We start from the raw sequence: 26,132 nt of genomic DNA on the forward strand, positions 1-26,132 counted from the left end.
TCTCTGCTGGGTCTGGCCCTGATTCCTGCCCTGCAGGGCCATGAACACAATACAATGGTTTTTCTATGCCACTGAGTCTGAGTGATTTGTTACTTAACCATGGTAGCCAGAAAAGTGATATTATAAAAGTGATCTATAATAGAAAGTGCAAGGTGTAAGGAATCACATGAATGTTTTAGTCATTGGTTGAATTTCTTTTGTAGTTGAATTTCGTCTGCCTGATAAATAGAGCTCAGCTTCACTGCTTTCCTCCCCCAAAGGGAGCTTTCCAAGATTCCTTTTTTCTGAGCTCAGCTTTAGCACAAGTTGCTTCTTCCTTTTCTCCACGAAGTCCTCTTTTCCAGGAATTTTCTGGCCTGGAGTCACGGCTGAAGCAGTGCCCAAGGCAGGGGGGAAGGTAGGGCCAGGCAGAGCCTCTTTGCCCTAGGGCTGCGGTTGGCATATGAGAACCACCCTGCGCTGACCTTTGTCAGCAGTCTCCTTCCAACTCACGCAAGATTTTCCCTTCATAGTTTTACCCAGTTTCTCACTGCTGACTGGAAATCAAACCCAGACAATTCTATTTCCATAGCCTGACTCTCCCCAAGACAGAAGTCCATCACCACGTCACACACATGGACCTTCACACTGCACACCCACAGGACCCAGGTTCAGCTCTCCTGTTCTGGTGGTGAACAAGCAAATCAACCAGGTCAGAGGTTTGGACTCTATTGGAAGGCTAAACTATGCCCTGATTTCCAGGCTTCCAAAATATGAATAAGTCTGGATTTCAAGCCCGTGTGGTTATTATCGGCCCTTGTTCTCCGAGTTTATTTTCTCAGAAAAGCTGAGGGATAATGATTCTCTCTGAAAAGCCGTGGAAACTGTTGCCTTGTATTTTCTTCTGACACACCACCATTTCCAGCTTACCCTTTGTCAACTGCAAGCTGGCGCTTACCAAGAGCGTTGCCAACAAGTGGACAACGAAGGCATTTGCCATCTGCCTCCACGGAGATTGAACCCCACGCTGCTATAGCTGTTGACCTTCAACAACCCCAGAGGGAGTTCAGGGTGGAGTGAGGCACTCTGTGCTCCAGGGAATCCGGTGGGACAGATCTTTAGATAGTTGGAGGTTTTTAGGAACAGATTTTATGACCTAAATCCTTGTGTCTCCTCATATCTAGAGATACACCAAATCCCTTCATGATGACATCAGATCCTCATGACTAACAAAAATCTTTTGTAAAATGGGTGCTTCATGGCGTTGAATTCCCCCTTCACCAAAACCTTATATATTGACTTTCCCCCACTGCCGCTTTGGAGCAGTCTCTCAGGTATCTGAAGTGCTGCCTCCCCAGATGATTTCCTCACTTTGCCCCAAATAAAACTTAACTCACAACACATTTTTTTTTAGTCCACACCTTAGTAGCTGTAGGGATTGTTCTTTGATTAGTGATGAGGGGGTCAAAATGTTTGCTTCTGACAGTTTAGTAAGTGTGAATGCCCTTCACATTACTGATTACTTCTGATTACTTCACTTAGTTCTGTCTAAGATATTTTCCTTCTTAACTTCTGAACTTATGTTTTAAGTTTTTATACTTTAAAATTTTTCTTAATTTTTAAATTAGAGGATAATTGCTTTAGAGTGTGTTATGTTGGTCTCTGCTGTACACCACCATCAATCATTCATAATTATTTATATATAGATATGGGCTTCCCCGGTGGCTTAGCTGTAGAGAATCCACCTGCAATGCAGGAGATGTGGGTTCAAACCCTGGGTCAGAAAGATTCCCTGAAGGAGGAAATGGTAGCCCACTCCAGTATTCTTGCCTGGAAAATCCCACAGCTACAGTCCATGGGGTTGCAGAAGAGTCAGGCACGACTTAAAGGCTAAACAACAACAGTGTGCGTGCATGCTAAGTCACTTCAGTCGTATCTGACTCCGTGCAACCCTATGGACTGTAGCCCACCGGGTTCCACTGTCCATAGGATTCTCCAGGCAAAATACTGGAGTGGGTTGCCATGCCCTCCTTCAGGGGATCTTCCCAACCCAGAAATTGAACCAGTATCTCCTATGTCTCTTGCATTAGCAGGTGGGTTCTTTACCACTTGGGCTTCCCTGATAGCTCAGTTGGTAAAGAATCCATCTGCAATGCAGGAGACCTGGGTTCAATCCCTGAATTGGGAAGATCCCCTAGAGAAGGGAATGGCTACCCACTCCAGTACTCTGGCCTGGAGAATTCCAGTGCATGGGCTGGCAAAGAGTCGGACCCTGAGCGATTTTCACTATCACTTATATCACATGTTCTTTCAGTTTTTCTTTACCACTAGTGCCACCTGGGAAACCGCAACAGCCATGGACATATATCCTCTCTCTTGAGCCTCCCTCTCCCCTCCTATCCTAGTCCTCTAGGTCGTCAGCTTGTGAACTTACTTTGTCTAAAGCCAGGTGGAAGAGAATTAACACTGGAAATCTTCTCTTCAAATAGCATACAATTAAAGATAAAGACCATTACAGTATACTAACACATATATATGGACTTTAGAAAGATGGTAACGATAACCCTATATGCAAAACAGAAAAAGAGACTCAGATGTATAGAACAGACGTGTGGACTCTGGGAGAAGGCGAGGGTGGGATGTTTCAAGAGAACAGCATTGAAACATGTATATTATCTAGGGTGAAACAGATCACCAGCCCAGGTTGGGTGCATGAGACAAGTGCTCGGGCCTGGTGCACTGGGAAGATCCAGAGGGATCGGGTGGAGAGGGAGGTGGGAGGGGGGACTGGGATGGGGAATACATGTAAATCCATGGCTAATTCATTTCAATGTATGACAAAAACTACTGTAATGATGTAAAGTAATTAGCCTCCAACTAATAAAAATAAATGGAAAAAAAACAAAAAACAAAAAAACAAATAGCATACAATTATATGACCAAGGGACCAAGTTCATGTTTCTAAAGTTGTTTTCGCTCATGGACTAGTGAAACACAGTAATCTGAGTAAACCCAAATTATCTGAGCCATCATCTCTTCCCTTAAATTTAATTTCATCCTGTGAGTGCAGCACATCTTAAGGCAAGCACACACACATATACACAGGATATTGAACAGTTTTACAAATCTTCACAGAAGATTTCTTAGGGCTGTAAGCAGAAATATGCATTGCACATCATACATTGAAGATATCTAAAAATCTACAGTGATCATTACTATTTTATATGGTGAAGGCTCACTCAGATTTGCTTATATATACATTTTAAATTAAAAGAAAAATTTTTCTTGGCTGCAATGCATGTGGAATCTCAGTTTCCCAGCCAGGGACTGAATCCGAGGCCTCTGCATTGGAAGTGCAGAGCCTTGAACACTGGACTGTATATTTATAACCTTGCTCTTCACTCCTTTGTATACATTTATTTTTTTTCCTGTAAGATTTGCTCTAGTGAGAGTCTCTGTTGCTGGTAAATTCATCTAGAAATTGCCTTATTTTTACATTTATTTATTTATATTTTATTATTTTTATGCTTATTTATATCTTGCATTTTTGCTAAAGGAAATGGCAACCCACTCCAGTGTTCTTGCCTGGAAAATCCCATGGACAGTAAAGCCTGGTAGGCTGCAATCCATGGGGTCGGAAAGAGTCAGACATGACTGAGTGACTTAATTTCATCTTTTTTTTTCATTTCAATATTCTTCGGTGTTGAGTACATCAGTACTAGTTTCTTTGTTGCCTCTGAGAAGTCTGTCTCCTTTCTTCTTCCCTGTCTTGTCGTTTAGTCACTCAGTCATGTCCAACTCTTTTTGCAACCCCATAGACCGCAGCCCGCCAGGCTCCTCTGTCCATGGAATTCTCCAGGCAAGAGTACTGGAGTGGGTTGCCATTTCCTCCTCACGGAATCTTCCTGACCCAGGAATTGAACCCATGTTTTCTGCTTGGCAGGCAGATTCTTTCCACTGAGCCACCAGGGGAAGCCCTTCTCCCTGCCTACTTGTCTTCTTTTGTCTGCCTATTTTCTGTGTTGTTCAGTTTATTACCCCTTCACAATATTATGCTTCTGTACTTGATAGGATTCATTACCCTAGAAAATCCTCAGCCATGAAACCCTCACAAACTGCCCACCTCACTCCCTTTCTGCCTCCTACTGGAACTTTTCTTTTTTTTTTCTTTAATATATCTAAACAATTTTTAAATGTTGTGTTGTTTCTGCCCTACAACAATGCGAATCACCTACAATTATATTAATACATACATCCCCTCCCTCCCTCCCTGACCTCCCCCACCACCCATCTCTTCTCTTCAGGTCCTCACAGAGCACCAGACTGGGCTTCCTGTGTTACACAGTAACTTCCTGTCAGCCATCTTACACCTAATAGAGTATCTCTGTTGATGCTACTTCCTCAATTGTCCCATTCCATCCCTGTGTCCACAAGTCTATTCTCTATATCTACTTCCTACTGGAACTTTAATTCCGGGTGTTAGTCCATTCCTCTTTGTCTTCCATTTTCCTAATAATCTTGCTGCTGTTTTCCATCTCTTTCTTTCTCTGGGCTGCATTTTGGACTACTTCTTCTCATCTAATTAGATCCTTTACTCTTCAAACTGCTTCTGACCTACTACCAAACACACACCCTGAATAGGTTGTTTGGTTTTTCATTTCCAGAAGCTGTTATTCTTTTCAACTCTGTTTTCTTTTTGTAATTTTCTGTTTCCTATCAGTGTTTTCAAGCTTGCTTAAATGTGGGTGAGTGTGGTTCTTTATAATCAATAGGTGTGGTAAGTGTGATAATTTTAATGTTTGGCACTTGTTTCTGTCCCTTTCTTTGTTCTCACAGTGGTTGTCATGTCTCTTTTTTTCTATGCGTGACCTGTTTTGTTTTGCTTTTCTACTTTGTAATGTTCATTGTTCTTGAAATATCATTTGTAGGCAGGCTTTTGGGGCTAGGATAGAGAAATATTTGTATTTGGTTCTTTCTGGCTCTTGGGAAAACTAAAATTCTGGATCATCATCTTAGATCAATTTGAGCAAGTAAAGACCCATGTGTCAATCTGTCAGCTGAACCTGGGCTAAAAATATGCAAAAACTATGGTCCTAGCTTCTCAGGAACAGAGTTTTCTTTTTTTTAAGTCCTATTTTGCTTGGTGCAAAAGTTAGCTCTAATGCTTTCTCCTGTGGAAAGCAGGGGTGAATTGAGGGCCTGACTCATACAGAATTTGAGGGTACAGCATCTGGGTCTCCCTCGATAAGATGAGGAGAGTGTGGAGTAAAATTGCTCACCAAGGCTGGACCCAGGGCTCCTACCATAGCTGCTGAAGTAGAGCCCGGGTGAACCTGAATTGACAAATGCTTTGAGGGAAAAGTGTCTCTCCAGTTTGGTTTTCTGCATCCCTGAGTTTCTCTTTTCTTTGCATTTTTGCTTAGTGCCTCCTTGCTGTTTTTTTTTGGCTCTTTAATTGTCTTTAGGATGCTTTCACATTTATCCAGCTTTTCCTGTTTGTTTGTTTTCAGTGGAAGGACAGGTCCAAGTAAAACAACATTCTGCTACCACAAAGGGAAGTCTCTTTTAGGAGTACTGTTTGTATCTCCTCCTTCCCTTGTGTTTCTCCCATCACTTCCTCTGCACCTGGCTGTAATCATCTCTTGCCAGGACTCCTGCAGTAGCCTTCTGCATCCTCTCTCTCAACTGCCTTTTTTCCAGTCTAATCCACACTCTATACACAGCCTGAATTGATGTTTAGGAGTGCAAATCAGATTGTGCCACTTTAGTTCTGAAAACTCTTCAGTTTTTCTCCAAGCACAGTCCAATATGGCAGCCTCTAACCACCCATGGCCACTGAATACTTGCTACATGGCCGGTGCGACTGAGGAGTTAAAGTTTTAGCTGCATTTAATTTTAATTCATTGCAATTGAAATAAAAAAAAAAACTGAATCAGTATAATTACTTTTCTGTTAGACACAACTTTAATATTAGAAAGATTCACTTTCACTTAATTGCTGAAAATTCAGCATCCAAATTAAAATACACTCTAAGTATAAAATAAAATTTAAGTCTATAAGAATGTACACAGAATTTCAAATAATTATTTTTAGAAACCTCATTAATAATTTTGTGTTGGACACATTTGAAATGATAATATTTTGGTTATTTGGAGTTAACTAAAACATGGTATTGTTATTAATTTTTCCTTTTTTTTTTACCTTTCGAAATATCTTTAGTAGAAAATTGAAAACTGAATGTATCCATCAGGCTTCCCAGGTGGTTCAGTGATAAAGATTCCACCTGCCAATGCAGGAGACGTGAGTTCGATCCCTGTGGGAATTACACACACACAAAAAAGATTCAGTTCGGATGGATAGTTCAGTTATGCTTCTACAGGGCTTTGTTTTGGATGTCGGTAACAGGTGCTTTCTTTTCTAAGTTGTTTCAGTCGTGTCTGACTCTCTGCAACCCTCTGGACTGTAGCCTGCCAGGCTCCTCTGTCCATGGGATTCTCCAGGCTACAATACTGGAGTGAATTACCATGTCCTCCTCCAGGGGGTCTTCCTGACCCTGGGATTGAACCCACGACTCTTGGTTCTGTGTGTCTTATGCCTACGTGTCCTGCATTGGCAGGTGAGTTCTTTAACACTAGTGCCACCTGGGAAGCCCCTTACTGCCCTTCATGGGACCAGCATGAGCATGAATAACGTCATGTGAAAATGCTGCAGTGATTCTGGGTCTGTGGCTTTCATACTGACCCAAAGCAAGGATTTGCTGAATTTCCTTTTGTTTAAAGGCCACTTCTCAGTATAAAACTCAAATATTCTTCCTCTGAAACATAGAAATAGCAAGTTTCCTTTGGTTTTCCAAGCAAAACAAAAATAGGACAAAATTTTCACGAAATGAGCTTGAACTAATCAAGAACAGACATTGCATTTCTCTTCAGATTCACTTAAATGCAAAAGAACAAGATACTCAACCAAAATGGTTTGTGTTTTTCAGAACAACAAGGAAAGCTTTGAAAGACATGACCCCCATTCACTAAACATACCTGAGCTTGGCCATCAGGCAGAAGCTGCTGTCCAAGGGTCATTCCCTGCTCTCCTGGGAACACAGAGGGAAGGACTCAGCTGTGTCCTCGGAGCTTCTGTGCTCCCTATAGGATAATGTCACTGGCTTTCAGGAACTGCCCTTCCTAGTGCAAATGTACACACATATGATCCAGAAGTAAGACTATTTACATGGCGTTTATCCCTCACCAGTCCGTGTTAATAGATGCTCTCTATCTGGTGTAGAGAGAAATACCATCCATCAGCCTTGGTAGGCATTCTAAGGCTTTTCCACACTGGCTATGGATACACCTGCTCCAGTCTTCTTGCTCCCTCTTGTGGCAGAATTCCTTTAAGCACTGTGCCTGCCTTTTGCTCTCCCAAAGCCCGGCCTGGAGCTGATCCTCTTCTCTAGGTTCCCTCTATGCGTGTGTTCCCTCAGTGGCTAAGTTGTGTCTGACACTCTGCAGCCCCATGGACTGTAGCCTGCCAGGCTCCTCTGTCCATGGGATTCTCCAGGCAAGGATGCTGGAGTGGGTTGCCATTTCCTTCTCCAGGGGATCTTCCGGACCCAGGGATCAGATTTGGGTCTCCTGCATTGCAGTGGGAACCTTTACCCACCAAGCCACCTGGGAAGCCCGTCTTATCCATGGGTGACTGTCTAAATCAATGTTCTTTGTGGGGAAGAGAGAAGAAAACTCTTATTCAGCCATGAGGATGGCATCACTCTTGCATTTCCCTGATTTGTAATGAGTTAACTCTCTGTGTATCTGGGATGGAGGAGTGGAGAGGCCCATGCTCTCGTGTGTTTACCGAGCATGTCCCTGTTTTGTGAAATGCATGGCTTTCCTTAATTTTGGAAGTGTCTTTAATCTTTAACTCATTGCTTTTAGTCAGCTTTTTGGTACACTCTGGAGGGTGATTGTTGTTAGTTACATGTTGCAAATGCCTTGGATTGTCTTATTCTGCCTTTTGAAAGCCAACATTCTTAATTTAAATATAGCCAGAGTATTTGCCCTTTCTTTTACAGCAGTCTATTTTTAGGAAGTCTTATGTAAGATATAAATTCATAATCAGAGGTCATAAATATATTTTTCTATATTTTCTTCTGAAATTGTTTATCTTTTACCCTTCAGCCCTTAATACACACTTAATGCTTATCTCTATAGAACATGACATAGGAAATACATTCAATTTCCCTTCTGTGAATCATCACTAGTCTGCAATATTAGCATCGTCTTACACCAGATTTTCTTAAACGAGTGGATCTCTTTCCAGGCTCCCGATTCTGTTTCATTGTTTCTTTGTCTTTCCCCATATCAAAACCATCTGTCATAAGAGAACTGTAGCTTCACAGTATTTCTCATTATCAGGTAAAGAACTGCCCCCCACACACACCTTTGCTCTTCTTCTCCAGGGATGCTTGTCTTACCTTTGACACTTTGCCTTTCATATAATTGTAGAATCAACTTGTCAGATTCCAATTTTTAAAAAAAACCTGTTAAGAACTTTGCTCAAAATGCATTGAATCTATATTCTATAATTTGGAGGAAAATGACATGATTTTGATGTTCTCTCTGGTCCTTCTGATCAGGGCAAGTGGAGAGATGGAGACTGGACACACGATGTCAGCAGTCCCAACCATTTTGGCATCAGGAACTGGTTCATGGAAGACAATTTTTACACAGGCCAGGGAGATGCTAGCAATGAGGAGTGGCCATAAATACAGGTGAAGCTTCACTGGATCACCTGCCACTTACCTCCTACTATGGAGCCTGCTTCCCAACAGTGCACTGACCTGCACCTATGGCTCAGCGGTTGGGGACCCCTGCATTAGTGTGCTCCCCAAATCATATCTTTACATTGCTGGGTATTCCTCTATTGTCACAGGGCCTAAAATTTACCCAGAGAACTCTTCTTCAGATACATTTCTTCTTCTAGATTTTTCTTTAGAAAAATTTTCTTTAGAAACTTCTAGAGTTTTATTTCCCATCAACAAAGACATTTTTAAAACTTATTTGATTTCTTTCATGATATAAGAGATTTAGATATCTTTGACCTTATCCATAGTTACTCTATGTTTTTGTTTCCAGTGAATATTATCTTTGAATCAGGTATAATATAGTCCATTATATCTACTACTGTGGGCAGGAGTCCCTTAGAAGAAATAGAGTAGCCATCATAGTCAACAAAAGAGTCCAAAATGCAGTACTTGGATGCAATCTCAAAAACGACAGAATGATCTCTGTTCGTTTCCAAGGCAAACCATTCAATATCATGGTAATCCAAGTCTATGCCCCAACCAGTAACAGGGAAGAAACTGAAGTTCAATGGTTCTATGAAGACCTATAAGACCTTCTAGAACTAACACCCAAAAAAGATGTCCTTTTCATTGTAGGGGACTGGAATGCAAAAGTAGGAAGTCAAGAAACACGTGGAGTAACAGGCAAATTTGGCCTTGGAGTACAGAATGAAGCAGGACAGAGGCTAATAGAGTTCTGCCTAGAGAATGCACTGGTCATAGTAAACACTCTCTTCCAACAACACAAGAGAAGACGCTACACATGGACATCACCAGATGGCCAACACCAAAATCAGATGGATTATATTTTTTGCAGCCAAAGATGGAGAAGCTCTATACACTCAGCAAAGACAAGGAGCTGACTGTGGCTCAGGTCATGAACCTCCTTATTGTCAAATTCAGACTTAAATTGAAGAAAGTGGGGAAAACCACTAGACCATTCAGGTATGACCTAGATCAAATCCTTTATGACTATACAGTGGAAGTGAGAAATAGATTTAAGTGACTAAATGTAATAGACAGAGAGCCTGATCAACTATGGATGGAGGTTTGTGACACTGTACAGGAAACAGGAATCAAGACCATCCCCAAGAAAAACAAATGCAAAAAAACAAAATAGTTGTCTGAGGAGACCTTATAAATAGCTGTGAAAAGAAGAGAAGCAAAAGGCAAAGGAGAAAAGGAAAGATATACCCATTTGAAAGCAGAGTTCCAAACAATAGCAAGGAGAGATAAGAAAACTCTTCTCAGGGATCAATGCAAAGAAATAGAGGAAAACAATAGAATGGGAAAGACCAGAGTTCTCTTCAAGAAAATTAGAGATACCAAGGAAACATTTCATGGAAAGATGGGCTCAATAAAGGACAGAAATGGTAGGGACCTAACAGAAGCATAAGATATTAAGAAGAGGTGGCAAGAATACACAGAAGAACTGTACTAGAAAGATCTTCACAACCCAGATAATCACAATGGTGTTATCATTCACACTCACCTAGAGTCAGACATCCTGGAATGTGAAGTCAAGTGGGCCTTCAGAATCATCACTACGAGCAAAGCTAGTGGAGGTGATGGAATTCCAGTTGAGCTATTTCAAATCCTGAAAGATGATGCTGTGAAAGTGCTGCACTCAATATGCCAGCAATTTTGGAAAACTCAGCAGTGGCCACAGGACTGGAAAAGGTCAGTTTTCATTCCAATCCCAAAGAAAGGCAAGGCCAAAGAATGTTCAAACTACTGCACAATTGCACTCATCTCATACACTAGTAAAGTAAATCTCAAAATTCTCCAAGTCAGGCTTCAGCAGTACATGAACTGGGAACTTCCAGATGTTCAAGCTGGATTTAGAAAAGGCAGAGGAACCAGAGATCAAATTGCCAACATCTGCTGGATCATCAGAAATGCAAGAGTTCTAGAAAAACATCTATTTCTGCTTCATTGACTATGCCAAAGCCTTTGACTGTGTAGATCACAATAAAATTGTGGAAAATTCAGAAGGAGATGGGAATACCAGACCACCCTGACCTGCCTCTTGAGAAACCTGTATGCAGGTCAGGAAGCAACAGTTTGAACTGGACATGGAACAACAGACTGGTTCCAAATAGGAAAAGGAGTACGTCAAGGCTGTATATTGTCACCCTGCTTATTTAACTTATATGCAGAGTACATCATGAGAAACACTGGGCTGGAAGAAGCACAAGCTGGAATCAAGATTGCTAGGAGAAATATGAATAACCTCACATATGCAGATGATACCACCCTTATGGCAGAAAGTGAAGAAGAACTAAAGAACCTCTTGATGAAAATGAAAGAGGAGAGTGAAAAAGTGGGCTTAAAGCTCAACTTTCAGGAAAGTAAGATCATGGCATCCGGTCCCATCACTTCATGGGAAATAGATGGGGAAACAGTGGAAACAGTGACAGACCTTATTTTTCTGGGCTCCAAAATCACTGCAGATGGTGATTGCAGCCATGAAATTAAAAGACACTTAATACTTGAAAAAGTTGTAACCAACCTAGACAGCATATTAAAAAGCAGAGACATTTCTTTGTAAACAAAGGTCTGTCTAGTCAAGGCTATGGTTTTTCCAGTGGTCATGTATGGATGTGAGAGTTGGACTATAAAGAAAGCTGAGTGCAGAAGAATTGAAACCTTTGAATTATGGTGTTGGAGAAGACTCTTGAGAGTCCCTTGGACTGCAAGGAGATCCAGCCAGTCCATCCTAAAGGAGCTCAGTCCTGAGTGTTAATTGGAAGGACTGATGTTGAAGCTGAAACTCCAGTACTTTTGCCACCTCATGCGAAGAGCTGACTCATTTGAAAAGACTCTGATGCTGGGAAAGATTGAGGGCAGGAGGAGAAGGGGACGACAGAGGATGAGATGGTTGGATGGCATCACCGACTCAATGGACATGGGCTGGGTAGACTCCAGGAGTTGGTGATGAACAGTGAGGCCTGGCATGCTGTGGTTCATGGGGTTGCAAAGAGTCAGACACAGCTGAGCAACTGAACTAAACTGAACTGATAGTATTGTTGGATCTCTCTTTGTTCCTGGTTTCAGATGAAATTGATATTTAATATGAAGCTTGAATCTAGCACTTTGATAACCACTCATTAATTCTAATAATGATTTGTTGACTATCTGGGTTTTCTACGTAGAAATCACATTATTTGAGAATAACATTGCTCTGTTATTTCGTTTACCATCCTCATAACCTTTCTTTATTTTAATTTTTGTTCTTATTCTTCAGGCGAGGTGTTGCCTAACATAGTGTTGAATGGAAGTACCATACTTGGTTTTGTCTCACATTTTAAAAGACATTTTTAATATCTCACTATTAAGTATAGTATGTCCTGAAGGCTTTCTGTGGATTCCTTTCATCAGTTTAAGGAGGACTTTCCTGCCTATTCCAAATTAGCTAATTTTTTGTTTGTTTTAACCATGAAGGGACTATTTATATCTATGGAAAATTTTAATATTAAAATTATCTCACATTTGGATTTACCTAATGACCCAGTGGCTAGGACTCTGTGTTTTCACAGAGGAGGACATACATTCAATCCCTGGTCTGGGAATGAAGATTTTACAAGCTGTGGGGCATAGTCAGAAACAGAAAAACAAATTATCTCAGGTTATTGAAATACTCATTTGACTTTCCCTCCTTAAATATGATAGCATGGGTAACACATTAAACTACCTCCAGTCATTATTGCTTCAGCAAAAAATTGTACATAGTACTCAGAGTATCTGTGGGAACAGAGCACCAAATGGAGAAGACCCAGAAATAGGGCCCAGAGAAGAGTCCAGCACGTGGAACCTTGCTGCAGATGAGCAGGGAGGCTGTGGCAGCCCTCAGAGGCCCTGGGAAGCCCCGAGGCTGATGCAAGACATGAGTTACCTGGGCCCAAGAGGCTTCAGAGAAAACGAAGATAGAGGACCAGAGACCAGGTGTGGCAGTGGAAAAGGTAAATTGATGATATACAGATGTCATTGATATACAGATGACCCAAATTGATGTCAGTATTTGGGTCTCATTAAAAAAAAAAAGTTTCTGTTATTTTGTTTTTTGTTTTTGTTTTTGTTTTTTTTGCTCAGAAACAAAGAAACATAGACAGGAATCTGGATAACAGAAACAGAAAGAAACAAGTCAGATCCCAGAGGGTCACAAGCATGAAGAAGAGAGAGTAAGGGTCAAAAGAGGACGGACAAAGTGGACTTCCCTGGCGGTCTAGTGGTTAAGACTTCGCTTTCCAGTGCAGCAGGTGCAGGTGCCCTGGTTAGGGAGCTAAGAGCTCATACGTCTCTCTCGGCCAAAGCAAAAACAAAAACAAAACAAAAAACCAGCGCATAAACCAGAAGCAATATTGCAGCAATCTGCACAGACTTTAAAAATGGTCCACATAAAAATAAAGTGGATAAAAAACAAACCCGAAGGAGCTCAGTACAAATGTGAGGATGTGCTTCCTTGCATACCAATTAATGAACTAGTTAAATCAGTGAGCCCCACTGCCTGATTTAGGTTCAGAGCAAACTGCACAGACTAGGGAATATAGGTCGGCGAGCCTGTGTCCGGCCAGGTGCAGCAGAACCTGGGTGGAACACCCTCCATGCTCTGCCCGGATACCGAGGGGTCAGAGAGCAGATCCTCTCTGCTTTTCTCCTTTCCGCTTCCCCACTCAAATATCATGTCTCTTTAAAAATATGACACTAAATTCTTTAAAGATGGGCTTGACCTCCCTTTTTGGTTGTTGTTCAGAACAGGGAAGAACCACAGATGGAAAAGGCCAGTTGTGCAGCTGTTTAACACTCCCGGAAGCACCAGCGAGGGGGCGACAGAAGGGGACATTCCTCCCACTCCTGCTTCGGGGCTCCTTCCCGATTTCTCTGCAGATCAGATAGGGGAGGGGCCCGGCAGGGCTTTGGAGCCCGAGCACATGGAACCTATTGCTTTTGTTGCCTGTAGTAAAGTTCACATTTTGATTGTTTCTCTAGATTACGTAGATCCAGACATATTTTATGCAGTCATCCGGATCTTCCTCTCTGGGTAAGTACAGTTCAGGTCTTCTCTGGCTTGAGACATCTGTAGCCTTTCTCAGACTTATGAGGGGGAGAAACAGGCAGAAACTTGCCAGAGAAAGAAAGACACCAAGTAACTCTCCATAACAAAAGAATCACCCGGGGATCCACTCTTGGGTCAAAGCAATGGGGTGCCATCTGCGTGACAAATCACACTGAAGGGTGACTATTTAGAGTAATTGTCTTGAGGCCATCACTTTAGATTCGATTTGTATTCACCTTTCTTAGAAAACCACCTGGAGGAAGGAGGGAGAAAAAGCTCAATGTGCCACTCACAAAGCTCGACTATTTATATCCCTTTTCCCGCCTCCCCCCACCCCCCCACCCCCCATTATCCAAGCTGGTGAAGGCAAAGGCCTTAGCTGAAAAGCTTTCTTCTAACATTCCTGGAATAGCTACCCCATGACAGGTTTTTCATATTCCTGGTATTCTTCACGATTAGATAGATTTCTTATTTATAATATATCAGCCATAATTTGACATATTTTAATGAGATGGCTTCCTATTCACATCAACTGAGAGGAATGAAGATTTTGTTTTAAGGATGAAGAGTGAAAGGAGGGAACAGTGGATGAAAGAGTTGAACATGAAATAGTCATCATCTAGCAACCAGTCCATCCTAAAGGAGATCAGTCCTGGGTGTTCATTGGAAGGACTGATGCTGAAGCTGAAACTCCAATCCTTTGGCCACCTCAGGCGAAGAGTTGACTCATTGGAAAAGACCTTGATGGTGGGAGCAGGAGGAGAAGGGGATGACAGAGGATGAGATGGCTGGATGGCATCACCGACTCGATGGGCATGAGTTTGAGTAAACTCTGGGAGTTGGTGATGGACAGGGAGGCCTGGCGTGCTGCGATTCATGGGGTCGCAAAGAGTCAGACACGACTGAGCAACTGAACTGAACTGAACTGAGAGACCATCTTGATAACTAGAAGGTGCTTGAAGCACTGTTGGTAGAAAGTATGTTAAGCTGTGTCTGGATGTAGCAAGAGTCTTACCTAATACCAACATCAATAGATGTACTGATTCATCAATAGCTTTAGTGCATGGAGTCACCATGTGTATTAAGTATTTTGTCTAGATCACGTGAGTGTGGTGTGAGACAGTTTCAGGGAAGGCCAGCCTGGGTGTGGACCCCTCACTGTAGGGACAGAGAGTGGGAGCAGCTTTTCCAGAGAATAACTTGAGAGTAACGGGTACCTGGATTATGGGGGAAAGAGAAGGACAGGGGAAGAGCAAAGGAATGGAATTGAGATTGTATCTCAGAATTTAGACTTTTCTTGTGTACCCTTCACTTCTGAAACCCCCACAAAGGGATTATCCATCCTGTGAAAGTGTTAGCTGCTCAGTCGTGTCTAACTCTTTGTGACCCCATGGACTGTAGCCAGGCTCCACTGTCCATGGGATTCTCCAGGCCAGAATACTGGAACAGGTTGCCATTTCCTTCTTCAGGGGATCATCCCAACCCAGGGATCAAATCCAGATCTCTTGTATTGCAGTCAGATTCCTTACGATCTGAGCCACTGCAAACCCTTAAACTATGAAAAGTTGTTGCTGAACGATAAGACACCGGGATCTTGGCCTCCGGAGGAGACAAATTCAATCCAGGGCCAGAGACGAGGCTGGATCACTCAGAGCTTTTGTGTAATAAAGTTTTATTAGAGTATAAAGGAGATAGAGAAAGCTCCTGACATAGACATCAGAAGGGGGCCAAAGGAGTACCGCTCTGCTAGTCTTCACCTGGATGTTATATAGTCACTAACAGTCTGTTAATGAAAAGAAAGGAAAGTCTTAAAACTCAGAATGGCACCAGGCCCTTCATCCATAAGATGCATTTTGGGCTAATCTTGGCACCAGATGATTCATCCCAGGCCATAAAATGATTGACTTGAATCTTGTAGAAGGGCTGATTACCATACAAATAGTTTTGTTTACATAGATTAGGGTAACAATATCTGTTTATAACATACTGGTTTGTCAAGTAGGTTCTGAGCCATTAGGTAGAACCGACTTGAAGACAGAGTCTGGGGTAAATGCATAGCACATTAACATAGCTTAGGACAAACAGTTCCATAAGAAAAATGTATTGGTTAACTCAAGGTTTGAGAGTAGTTAGCTTCAGGTGAAACCAGGTGTCATTATGGCAACACAGTATTTTAAGAGAAACCTCCTTTTAAATTTGTATAGAGAAGGAAAAAAATATCGCTAGTTTGTTTCCTCCTGCTGCTTAAAAGAGATAAAAACGTCTGACGCTTGCAGCCTATTTCCTCCATTTGGAGGCCCCTGGCCTTCCTGCCTGTGACCCTCTCAACTACGTCCTAAAGAGGTCACGGGGCAGTTGGCCCTGGGTGGGCTCGAACCACCAATCTTTTGGTTAACAGCTGAAGACTCTTCTTGCTCTCCATCTTTAACATGTAGCATCATCAGGGAGGCTTCCCAGGTGGCACTCGTGGTTAAGAAGTCACCTGCCAATGTAGGAAGAGACTCAGGTTTGATCTCTGGATTGGGAAGATCCCCTGGAGTAGGAAATGGCAACCCACACCAGCATTCTTGCCTGGAAAATCCTATAAGCAGAGAAGCCTGGTAGGTTAATTCTATGAAGTTGCTACGAGGTGGACATGACTGAGTGACCAAGTACACACACACAAAGGTTAAGACAAAGATATGATTGTAGAATAGATTCTAGCAACAAATATTAAGCAAAACATGTAGAGAAGTGTTGGTAGGATTAGAAGGGAGAAGAAAGGGCCATTAAAAAAAATTTTTTTTAATAGCCTGGGATTTAGGAAGATCTAATTCTGTAAAATCTCTTTGTGCTTCACTTTTTCCCTTTGAGTTTGTGTTAGTCTCCACCATTCCCTAACAAACAATCACAACTGAGCATGGCTCACTTATGATCTCACCTTCCTATGGGTCACAAGGCCAGGTAGGCTCGACTTGCTTCTCTGCTTGGGATCTCAAAAGTCAGAGGGTCTGCTGGGCTTGAGCCCTGATCCTAAGAATCTGGGGAAGATTCACTTCCAAATTCATTCAAGTGTTCAGCAGAATAGCTCATGGTGGTTTAGGAACTGAGGTCTCTTTCTTTCCTGGCAGACTCTGCTCTTAGCTTCTAGAAGCCGCCAGAGTCCCTTGTCACACACGTCTGTTTTTGTGCCTGCTCAGTCACTCAGTTGTGTCAGACTCTTTGCAACCCCATGGGCTGTATCCTGCTGGGCTCTTCTGTCCACTGAATTTTCCAGGCAAGAATACTGGAGTGGATTGCCATTTCCTTCTTCAGGGGAACCTTCCCGACCCAGGGGTTAAACCCTCATCTCCTACATCCTGTATCGACAGGCAGATTCTTTACCACTGTGCCTCCTGGGAAGTGGCAAATTTCATTTCAGTTCAGCCATTCAAATGTGTCGGACTCTTTGCAACCCCACGAATCGCAGCATGCCAGGCCTCCCTGTCCATCACCAACTCCCGGAGTTTACTCAAACTCATGTCCATCGAGTTGGTGATGCCATCCAACCATCTCATCCTCTGTCATCTCCTTCTCCTCCTGCCCCTAATCCCTCCCACCATCAGGGTCTTTTCCAATGAGTCAACTCTTCGCAGGAGGTGGCCAAAGGATTGGAGTTTCAGCTTCAGCATCAGTCCTTCCAATGAACACCCAGGACTGATCTCCTTTAGAATGGACTGGTTGGATCTCCTTGCAGTCCAAGGGACTTTCAAGAGTCTTCTCCAACACCACAGTTCAAAAGCATCAATTCTTCTGCATCAGCTTTCTTCACAGTCCAACTCTCACATCCATACATGACCACTGGAAAAACCACAGCCTTGACTAGACGGACCTTTGTTGGCAAAGTAATGTCTTCTTTTTAATATGCTGTCTAGGTTGGTCATAACTTTCCTTCCAAGGAGTAAGCGTCTTTTAATTTCATGGCTGCAGTCACCATCTGCAGTGATTTTTGGAGCCCAGAAAAATAAAGTCTGTCACTGTTTCCACTGTTTCCCCATCTATTTCCCATGAAGTGATGGGACCAGATGTCATGATCTTAGTTTTCTGAATGTTGAGCTTTAAGTCAACTTTTTCAGTCTCCTCTTTCACTTTCATCAAGAGACTTTTTAGTTCCTCTTCACTTTCTGCCATAAGGGTGGTGTCACCTGCATATTTGAGGTTATTGATATTTCTCCTGGCAATCTTGATTCTAGCTTGTGCTTCTTCCAGCCAAGCATTTCTCATGATGTACTCTGCACATAAGTTAAATGAGCAGGGTGACAATATACAGCCTTGACGTACTCCTTTTCCTATTTGGAACCAGTCTGTTGGTCCATGTCCAGTTCTAACTGTTGCTTCCTGAACTGCATACAGGTTTCTCAAGAGGTGGGTCAGGTGGTCTGGTATGCCCATCTCTTTCAGAAGTGGCAAAAGGCCCCTGCTATTCAGCAATGGCACTCCTGACTCTTCTCATAATTCAGACCTCTTAGAGGTCTCCTTCTACCACCAGCCAGAGAAAACTCTCTGCTTTTAAGGTCTTGTGTGGTTAATTTCCTCTAGGTAATACAGGATAACAGCCTATATTAAGATCACTAATTAGTAACCTTAATTACACCTTCAAGGTTCCTTTTGCTTGCCATGTATCATATCCATAGGCATGCTGTCTTATAACATTAACAGTTCTTGGAGTTAGAATGGGAATCTTGGGGCAACGTTTTTAGAATTCCATCTCCAGTAAGTCCCCTACATATGAGTGAATCCATTCTGAGAGTCCAATTTGTTCCTAAGTCCAACGAAGTTTACCTAGGTACCCAATTAACACCATCCAATATATGGTACTGTACTGAATAGGTTTATAATACTTTTCACACAGATAATACATAACAAACACACACACAAAATTTAAAAAAAAAAAACATTTTTAATCTTACAGTACAGTGCCTTGAAAAGTACAGTAGTACAGTTGGCATCCAGGGGCTGGCATCCAGTGAACAGGTAAGAAGAGTTACTGACTGGGGGAAAGAGAGGAAGTAGGGGATGGTAGAGCTGAAGGGTCATCAGCAAATAGGAAACAGAGGGCAAGCTGTAGCATCTTTGAAAGTTTGTAACTGGAAGGTTCCTATGTTGGGGACTTCCTGTGTCATGATTAAACGGACACCAGAGGGTAACTTCATTTTCATTAAAATAAGTTTCCGGGCTGGTGATATACTTTATCTCTGATCTACATAAATACCTGCTTTCTGTTTGTGAGCCTCAAAATTATTTCCCACATAGCTAAATAAACCAAGTGGCCAGTAGCCATACCTAAACATGTTGGTGGCCAAGAACATCTGGATTGTTGAACGTTCCCAGTAGACTTGTCTTGAAAAATCTAAATCTGTCCCTGTGTTCTTGATTTGTCCTATGCATGATTTATTATTTCTGTTGACTTAAACAATTTTTTTTTACTTACAAGTTTTGAGAGATTCTACCTGTAAATGAAACAGTTCCCTTTATTTCTCATTCACTTTAAATTTCTCAGGGACGTTATCAGTCCCCTTGAAAAAAAATGGCATGGCATTTCTTTTTTTTCTTTTCCTGTTTAAACATCCCCCTTTCTGAGGTTTACTAGAAATATGCTACAAAAAAGGCTAAAAACAAACTTGCCTATAGAGACTTGAAAGGAAAATAATTCCTTTTTTTCACAAAGAACAATTTGGGCCTAAGAATGCATAGGAGCAATTCTTGGGCTATTGAGAGGAACCCAATTTTTCTTCCTTAGATTAATCTCATCATAGATGGGGAATATGGGTTTTGAAAATAGATGTCTTCTTTTTATTTATTTTTAACTTTCACACTGTTTTTCTTTTCTCTATTATCTTCTGTTCAGCTGGCCAGGTCCTTTCAAGAAGTACACTTGGATTTACACATTCTGGGGCTTCCCTGGTGGTTCATAGGATAAAGAATCTGCCTGCAGTGCAGGAGACCCAGGTTCAATTCCTGTGTCGGGAAGATCCCCTGGAGAAGGGGATTGCAACCCACTCCAGTATTCTTGCCTGGAGGATCCCATGGACCAAGGAGCCTGGTGGACTGGGCTGTATGGTCCATGGGATCACAAAGAGTCAAACACGACTGAGTGATAACATTTTACATATTCTAGATATTTAATGCTTAATTATACAAAGTTATTTTTTCATCCCTTCATTGATCAAATACTTAGTGAGGGCTAAGTCAATGCCAGGCACAGTTCTATTAATAGGTGCTGGGAATGAAGCAGTAAAACAAACAACCAGTTCATTCCTGTGGAGCTTACATGTTAATCATAGCACATATTTATTAATATATGAATAATTAATGAACAAATTATAATTTATTATAATTATAAATAAATTTATATTTGATGAATAAAATACTTATTTTCTTAATATAAATTAATGAATAAATAAATATAAGGAAGGCAAGTATCATACTCTATGTGTTACAACAATAAAAGCTATAGAAAAATTTAAAGTAGAATAAGAGTATTATGGAATGTTATGAGTGGTGGCTGAAGTTCTTATTTATTTATTGTGGTCTGTGAATGCCATGTTCCTAAAGGGTGTTTAAGAAGATACGCGAAGGAAGTGAGGAGTAAGCTACTCAGGTACCTGCTCCATGCAAAAGGAGCAACGTCACAGTGACCCAGGCGAGGGAAGACTTTTGAAGGAAAAGTTGCCCTGAGCCCAGAAGTGCTCTCAAGGAGGAAAGGAGGGGAGAATGAGGAATACAAGAGATGTGGGGGGGCAGACCATGTAGAGGTTCCTTGATTTCCTTTCTGAGTGTGATGAACAGCACGGGCAAGTTCTGAGAAGAGTGGCATGAGCTGTCTTAAGTCTTGGGTCATCTTCTGAGTGGGGGAACAGAATGGACCCAGGAAAGCACCTAGGAAGCTCTGACCACAAGATAGGGTGGTGGCCCGGGCTTGGATGGGAGCAGTAGAGACACTGAGAAACGGTCAGTTCTGAATGGATATGGATTGAAGGTAGGGTTGACAGGACCTGCTCTTGGATTGCACATAGAATGGAAGAGAAAGAGGTCCATCAGAGAGGACTCTAGGTTTATAGCTGGACCCAAGGAAAGAATGGAGCTGCCACTGGCTTTTCTCCGAGGGTGGAGACATGGGAGGAGCCAACCTGGCAAAAGGAAGGGGGAATGGAGAGGTCAGTTCGGGGTGAAGCCCTTCCTATGGACATGTCTAGCAGGCAGTTGAATACACGTATCTGGAATATAAGGAAGAGGCTGAGGTCCAGGTGCACATTTGTCAATAGTCTCAGTATAGCTGGCTTTGAAATCCACGAGGTGAGATGAGATGATGAGGGAGTGAGAGTAGTGACAGATGCAAGGACTAAGTCCAGAGAGTGCCCAGCACTTAGAAGCAGTCATGAAGGGAGGGGGCTAGGGAAGGAGCCCAGAACGACCAGACGAGACCACCCGCAGGATTACAGAGAGCAATCCAAACCCATACTGCCAACGTTTGGTCCACTTATCACACAATAGCAGTCCGGTCTTCAACATTTCTGCCCCATAAAATGTTGTTTAGAAGTTTTATTGGACCAGTGTCCCAAACTCTGACGCGCCATCAGACCTTTCTGGAATGCACCTGATGCTTTCAGCAGCTCTAGGTACTAGGTACACAAGTCAGGAGGGACTTCACAGGTGGCTTAGTGGTAAAGAATCCACCTGCCAAGGCAGGAGACGCAGGAGATGTGGGTTCCATCCCTGTATCAGGAAGATCCTCTGGAGGAGGAAATGGCAACCCACTCCAGTATTCTTGCCTGGAAAATCCCATGGACTGAGGAGCTGGGTAGGCTACAGTCCCTGGGGTCGCAAAGAGTCCAACATTGAGTGACTGAGCTCGTATGCACAGGTCAGGAGAACTGAGACTAAGAAGGGCTTCTATAAAGTTACCAAAAGATGAAAGGGGGGAGCTGAGGTTACAATTCAGTGTGAATAGTATGATAAAATGCCTAATATTTATTGAACACAATATTTTTCAGACACTGAGCAGGTATTATTTTAATTAGTTCTCCCAACAACCCCATAAGATTGATACTAATATTATTCCAATGAAGAAACTGAGGTTTTGGAAAGTGAATTAACTCATCCAAGGCTCAGAGTTACTAAATATCAAAGCTGAGATTCAATTCCACATCTGCCTAAGACAGAGTCCTCTCTCCTAAGAGCCACAGCAGGTTTTGATCTTAGACTCAGAGCCTCCCTGGGCTTCTCCCGTTCACACCCAGCTCTTCTGTCTGTGTGTCATCTCCTCGTGTGGTGAGATTTCTCCAACTGCAAAGGCCACTGTGATATTCACCCAGCAAAACCGCAGAACAGCCCATGCAAAATGGCCCCCAAAGAAAATAAGAGCATTTCCTACTCAAGGAAGTATTTGATAAAGGTCATGGATGCCAGCTGAGGCCATCGGTCTGAGGTTTCTGTATATGCATGATGTGTGTGTTTCCCTTCTCTTGAGCAAAACGATCTTTAGAATTACCGGAAGGATGGGAGACATCAACATAAGTCTGCTATCTGCTATTTAAAGCATTAACAACATGGTTCCCGGCAATAAGAGAAGAATATTCTGTTGTCAGCAAAAGAAATTAACATGTGGGTGGGTGGGGTCTTGGGAAGTGAAACTAGAGAATTACAAATTTAGGGGTCAAGTTCTAGTTGCTTCACTAAGAATGGTAGTCCTGGAGACAGCCTCTTGAGACTGTTTCTCTATTAAATGGGTTTTAAAATGCCTGCCTGGTTCTACTCCAGGAAGAATAAATGAGAAAATGTAGGTGAATGTGATATACAAACTATATTCTCCCCTGGAGAATTCCATGGAAAAAGGAGCCCAGCAGGCTACAGGCCCTGGGGTCGCAGAGTTGGACATGCCTGAGCGACTAACCACACACACACACACACACACACACACACACACACACGGTGTATTCTTGGGGTTGCTGACTCTGTCTCATTGTGGAGTTACCCACATACACCCCGAGAGAGTTCAAGACCCTCTAAAATATCAGACAGTGAGATGAGTAAAATGGTTGGGGGACTCAGAATGAGGAAGACTCACAAAAAGATGAGGACATGGAATCAGGGGTGACAGAAGAGGAGAGAAAAGATAGGAGAGGAACGTGTGTTCTCTTTCTTGCTTGATCTGTATCCTGATCAGAAAAGACACTCTTAAATCCTAGTATGTACTTCCATCTGACTTTTGTTCTTACCTAGATGGAAGGATAACCCAGCACTGCCTGTGGGCTTGGTATACGAAGGTGTCTCCAAAGAGCCCCTGAGTTACTCTGGTGGAAGCGCTGCTCAGAGCACGATACTGCATGCCTTTGATGAGTTCTTGGGCGTCCGTCACAGCAAGCAGAGTGGTAAATCAGACATTTTTCTTTTTTTGTTGTTGTTGTTTTCCTTATCAGAGAGGAAGAGCGGAGCTGTTTTTACCAACTGATAAGTCCAACTATAAGTCAGAAAGTCTATACTCCTCCCGATTAACCAGGAGACTGTGCTTGCCATCTGTGATTGTATCAAGCCAGTTGGTATCAGAGCTCAGCGGAATGTTGGGTTTTACTTCCAAACTTTAAAACATTGCTGAATTTCCCGCAGTCTCCTGTCACTTTATTTGGATCCTTAGGCAGTAGATTGTTTTTCTAGAGTTGGGGAGTGTTCTGGAGACTGAGGACCAGACACTTGCTGCCAAGTCAAGATGTAGCTGCTGATAGAAATGGGTTCCTCCACTGAAGCCTATCCCCATAAAAACAGTGCAGCCTCAACCCACATCCCTTTAGACAAGGACAGGGTTCTGGCATCTTGCAAGCTTGAAAAGATGCCTTTCCTTACCTGCCATCATCAAGCCAAATGCTCAACAGCTGCAAAAAGACATTTCCTAGCATGAAGTTTCTAAACTGGATTAAGAAAAAAGAAAAAGAAAAAACCAACTAGAATTTGGTCACAGAGTCTAGTCTCACCCACAAAAGGCAATTCTCTAGAACTATGATCAATTTTCATGGGTTTCTTTTTTCGGGGGGGTGGGGAGTACAATTGCTTTACAATAACATGTTAGTTTCAGCTGTACAATGAAATGAATCAGGCATATACACACATATATCCACTTTCTCTTGGACTTCCCCATCCCCTGCCCCATCCCACCTCTAGGTCATCACAGAGCACCGAGCTGAGCTCCCTGTGCTACAGCAGGTTCCCATTAGCTATCTATTTTGTACCCAGTAATCTACATATGTCAGTCCTACCCTCCCAATGTGTCCACATGTCTGTGCCTCTCCTCCTGCCCTGAAAACAGGCTCGTCTGTACCATTTTTCTAGATTCCATATATATGTGTTAATATATGATATTGTTTTTCTCATTCTGACTTATTTCACTCTGTGTGACAGACTCAGAGCCCATCCATATCTCTGCAAATGATTTAATATTGTTCTTTTTCATGACTGAGTAACATTCCATGGGCTTCTCATTTGATGATGTTAATCATGTACCATGATTAATATTAATCCCATAATGAATTTCCTATGAATGATCTCTCTCCTATCTATATTTCCCATAAATATCTATTGATCAGATTTTTAAGCAATTTGACTTCGAGGCTATTACTAAAACAATTATTCATTCTTTATCTTCCTGCCCTCAGAAACTTTTATCACTGTCCTCTTCCTTAGCACTCCCTCTAAAATGAAGCACTTGAGAAACAAAATTCAGCGGAATATTTAGCTCTTCGTTTAAGAGTCTGTGCCTTACCTTTGTGGATACACCTCATGTGACTGGTGAGATATTTTGCCCACATTTCAGAGATGATAACTATTTATACATTAGCTGGTAGAGCTGGTTCCAGGTTAGTTATCTGAAATGGGGCTTGCTTCTTTTCCCTTCCTCATTTCCAATCAACATTTGGAGGCTTTGGGAATTCCCTGGTGGTCCAGTGATTAAGACCCTGTGCTTCCTATAGGGCGGGTGGAGCTTCAGTCTCTGGTCAGGGAGCTAAGTTCTCACATGCTGAGTGAGGGAGCCAAAATATTTAAAAAAATAGAAAAGAGAAAAAGCTCTGGAGGATGTGATGTCTGTAAGCAAAAGAGCCGGCCAAATGGACTGGATACTGTTAGGATGAGTAGTGAGGATCAGGGCGCCATAATGTCTTGACAGACAGGCGGGTTTGCTCGTCTTTCCACGGGGACTTACAGCCTTGTCCCGCCATCTTTCTTTCAGCTGATTTTCTGCACAGGATGAGGGATTACATGCCGCCTTCGCACAGGGCCTTCATAGAAGAAATCTGCGTGGCTCCTTCCGTGAGGGCCCACATCCTGTCCTCTGGGAACGGCCAGCTTCTGACGGCCTTTAACCAGTGTGTGGAGAGCCTGGCGGCGCTGCGCACCTACCACCTGGCCCTGGTGACCAAGTACCTCATCACGGCCGCATCCAAAGCGAAGGCCCAGGGGACGAGCCACCTCCCGAGGCCCCCTCGGGCCCCCGAGGCGAGTGGCACCGGGGGGACGGCCATCATGAGCTTCCTGAAGAGCGTCAGGGATAAGACGCTGGAGGCGCGGCTCCACCCGAGCGCCTAAGGGACTGCCCTCTCCCCGGAAACGCCAACCCAGCAATGGCGGGAGGTCTCCCCTTGGCCTCCCGGGGCGGCACAGCGGGCGGGCCTGGAGAATGCGGCCAAGGCTCTGTGTGGAACAGTCTGAAAGGAACCTCAGTGCCGTTCGTGTCCTTGCTCCCCGGAACACTGCCTTCTCCTTTAATGACACCTGTTCTCAGAAGAGTTTTCATGGCCTGAAACTTATCTTTCCCTCTCTAGTTACTGTTTTATAGCAAACAGCTCTGGATTACCCCTTTAGAACCAACCACCACCCCCCACCCAACCCGGAGCAAGTATACTCCTATTCTATTTGTCCAACTATAGAAACGCAATCTACATTTCACTAATCAAATAAAATTGCTTATGCATGGGTCACCTTGCTGATTTCTCAAAAAACCAAATAAAAACTTTCCTGCCTCCATTCATGTACTCACCAACTTATTAAGTTCCTACCGAGTCCTGGCTTAGGGGCTGTGTGGTGCTGCGCTTAGTCGCTCAGTCGCATCCGACACTCTGCAAGGCCACAGACCGTAGCCCCCCAGGCTCCTCTGTCCATGGGATTCTCCAGGCAAGAATACAGGAGTGGGCTGCCATGCCCTCCTGCAGGGGATCTTCCCAACCCAGGGATCGAACCCAGGTCTCTCACATTATGAGC

At 42.9% G+C, this 26,132-nt stretch overlaps 1 protein-coding gene across 3 annotated transcripts in view; it reads left to right on the forward strand.

Annotated features, from left to right (window-relative positions):
• The window catches only part of IDO2 (indoleamine 2,3-dioxygenase 2), a 64,439-nt gene extending 38,541 nt beyond the window's left edge, over positions 1–25,898 (forward strand). For all 3 annotated transcript variants that reach the window (XM_020876295.2, XM_020876294.2, XM_070459720.1), the window contains 3 exons: positions 13,802–13,853; positions 23,109–23,257; positions 25,105–25,898. In XM_020876295.2, coding sequence (XP_020731954.2) covers positions 13,802–13,853; positions 23,109–23,257; positions 25,105–25,460 — 557 coding nt within the window. In that variant the 3' untranslated portion in view covers positions 25,461–25,898. The remainder of the gene's footprint in view (positions 1–13,801; positions 13,854–23,108; positions 23,258–25,104) is intronic.
• The last annotated feature ends 234 nt before the right edge of the window (positions 25,899–26,132 follow it).

Source organism: Odocoileus virginianus, chromosome 32, assembly GCF_023699985.2.
Source record: "Odocoileus virginianus isolate 20LAN1187 ecotype Illinois chromosome 32, Ovbor_1.2, whole genome shotgun sequence".
Lineage (NCBI taxonomy): Eukaryota > Metazoa > Chordata > Mammalia > Artiodactyla > Cervidae > Odocoileus > Odocoileus virginianus.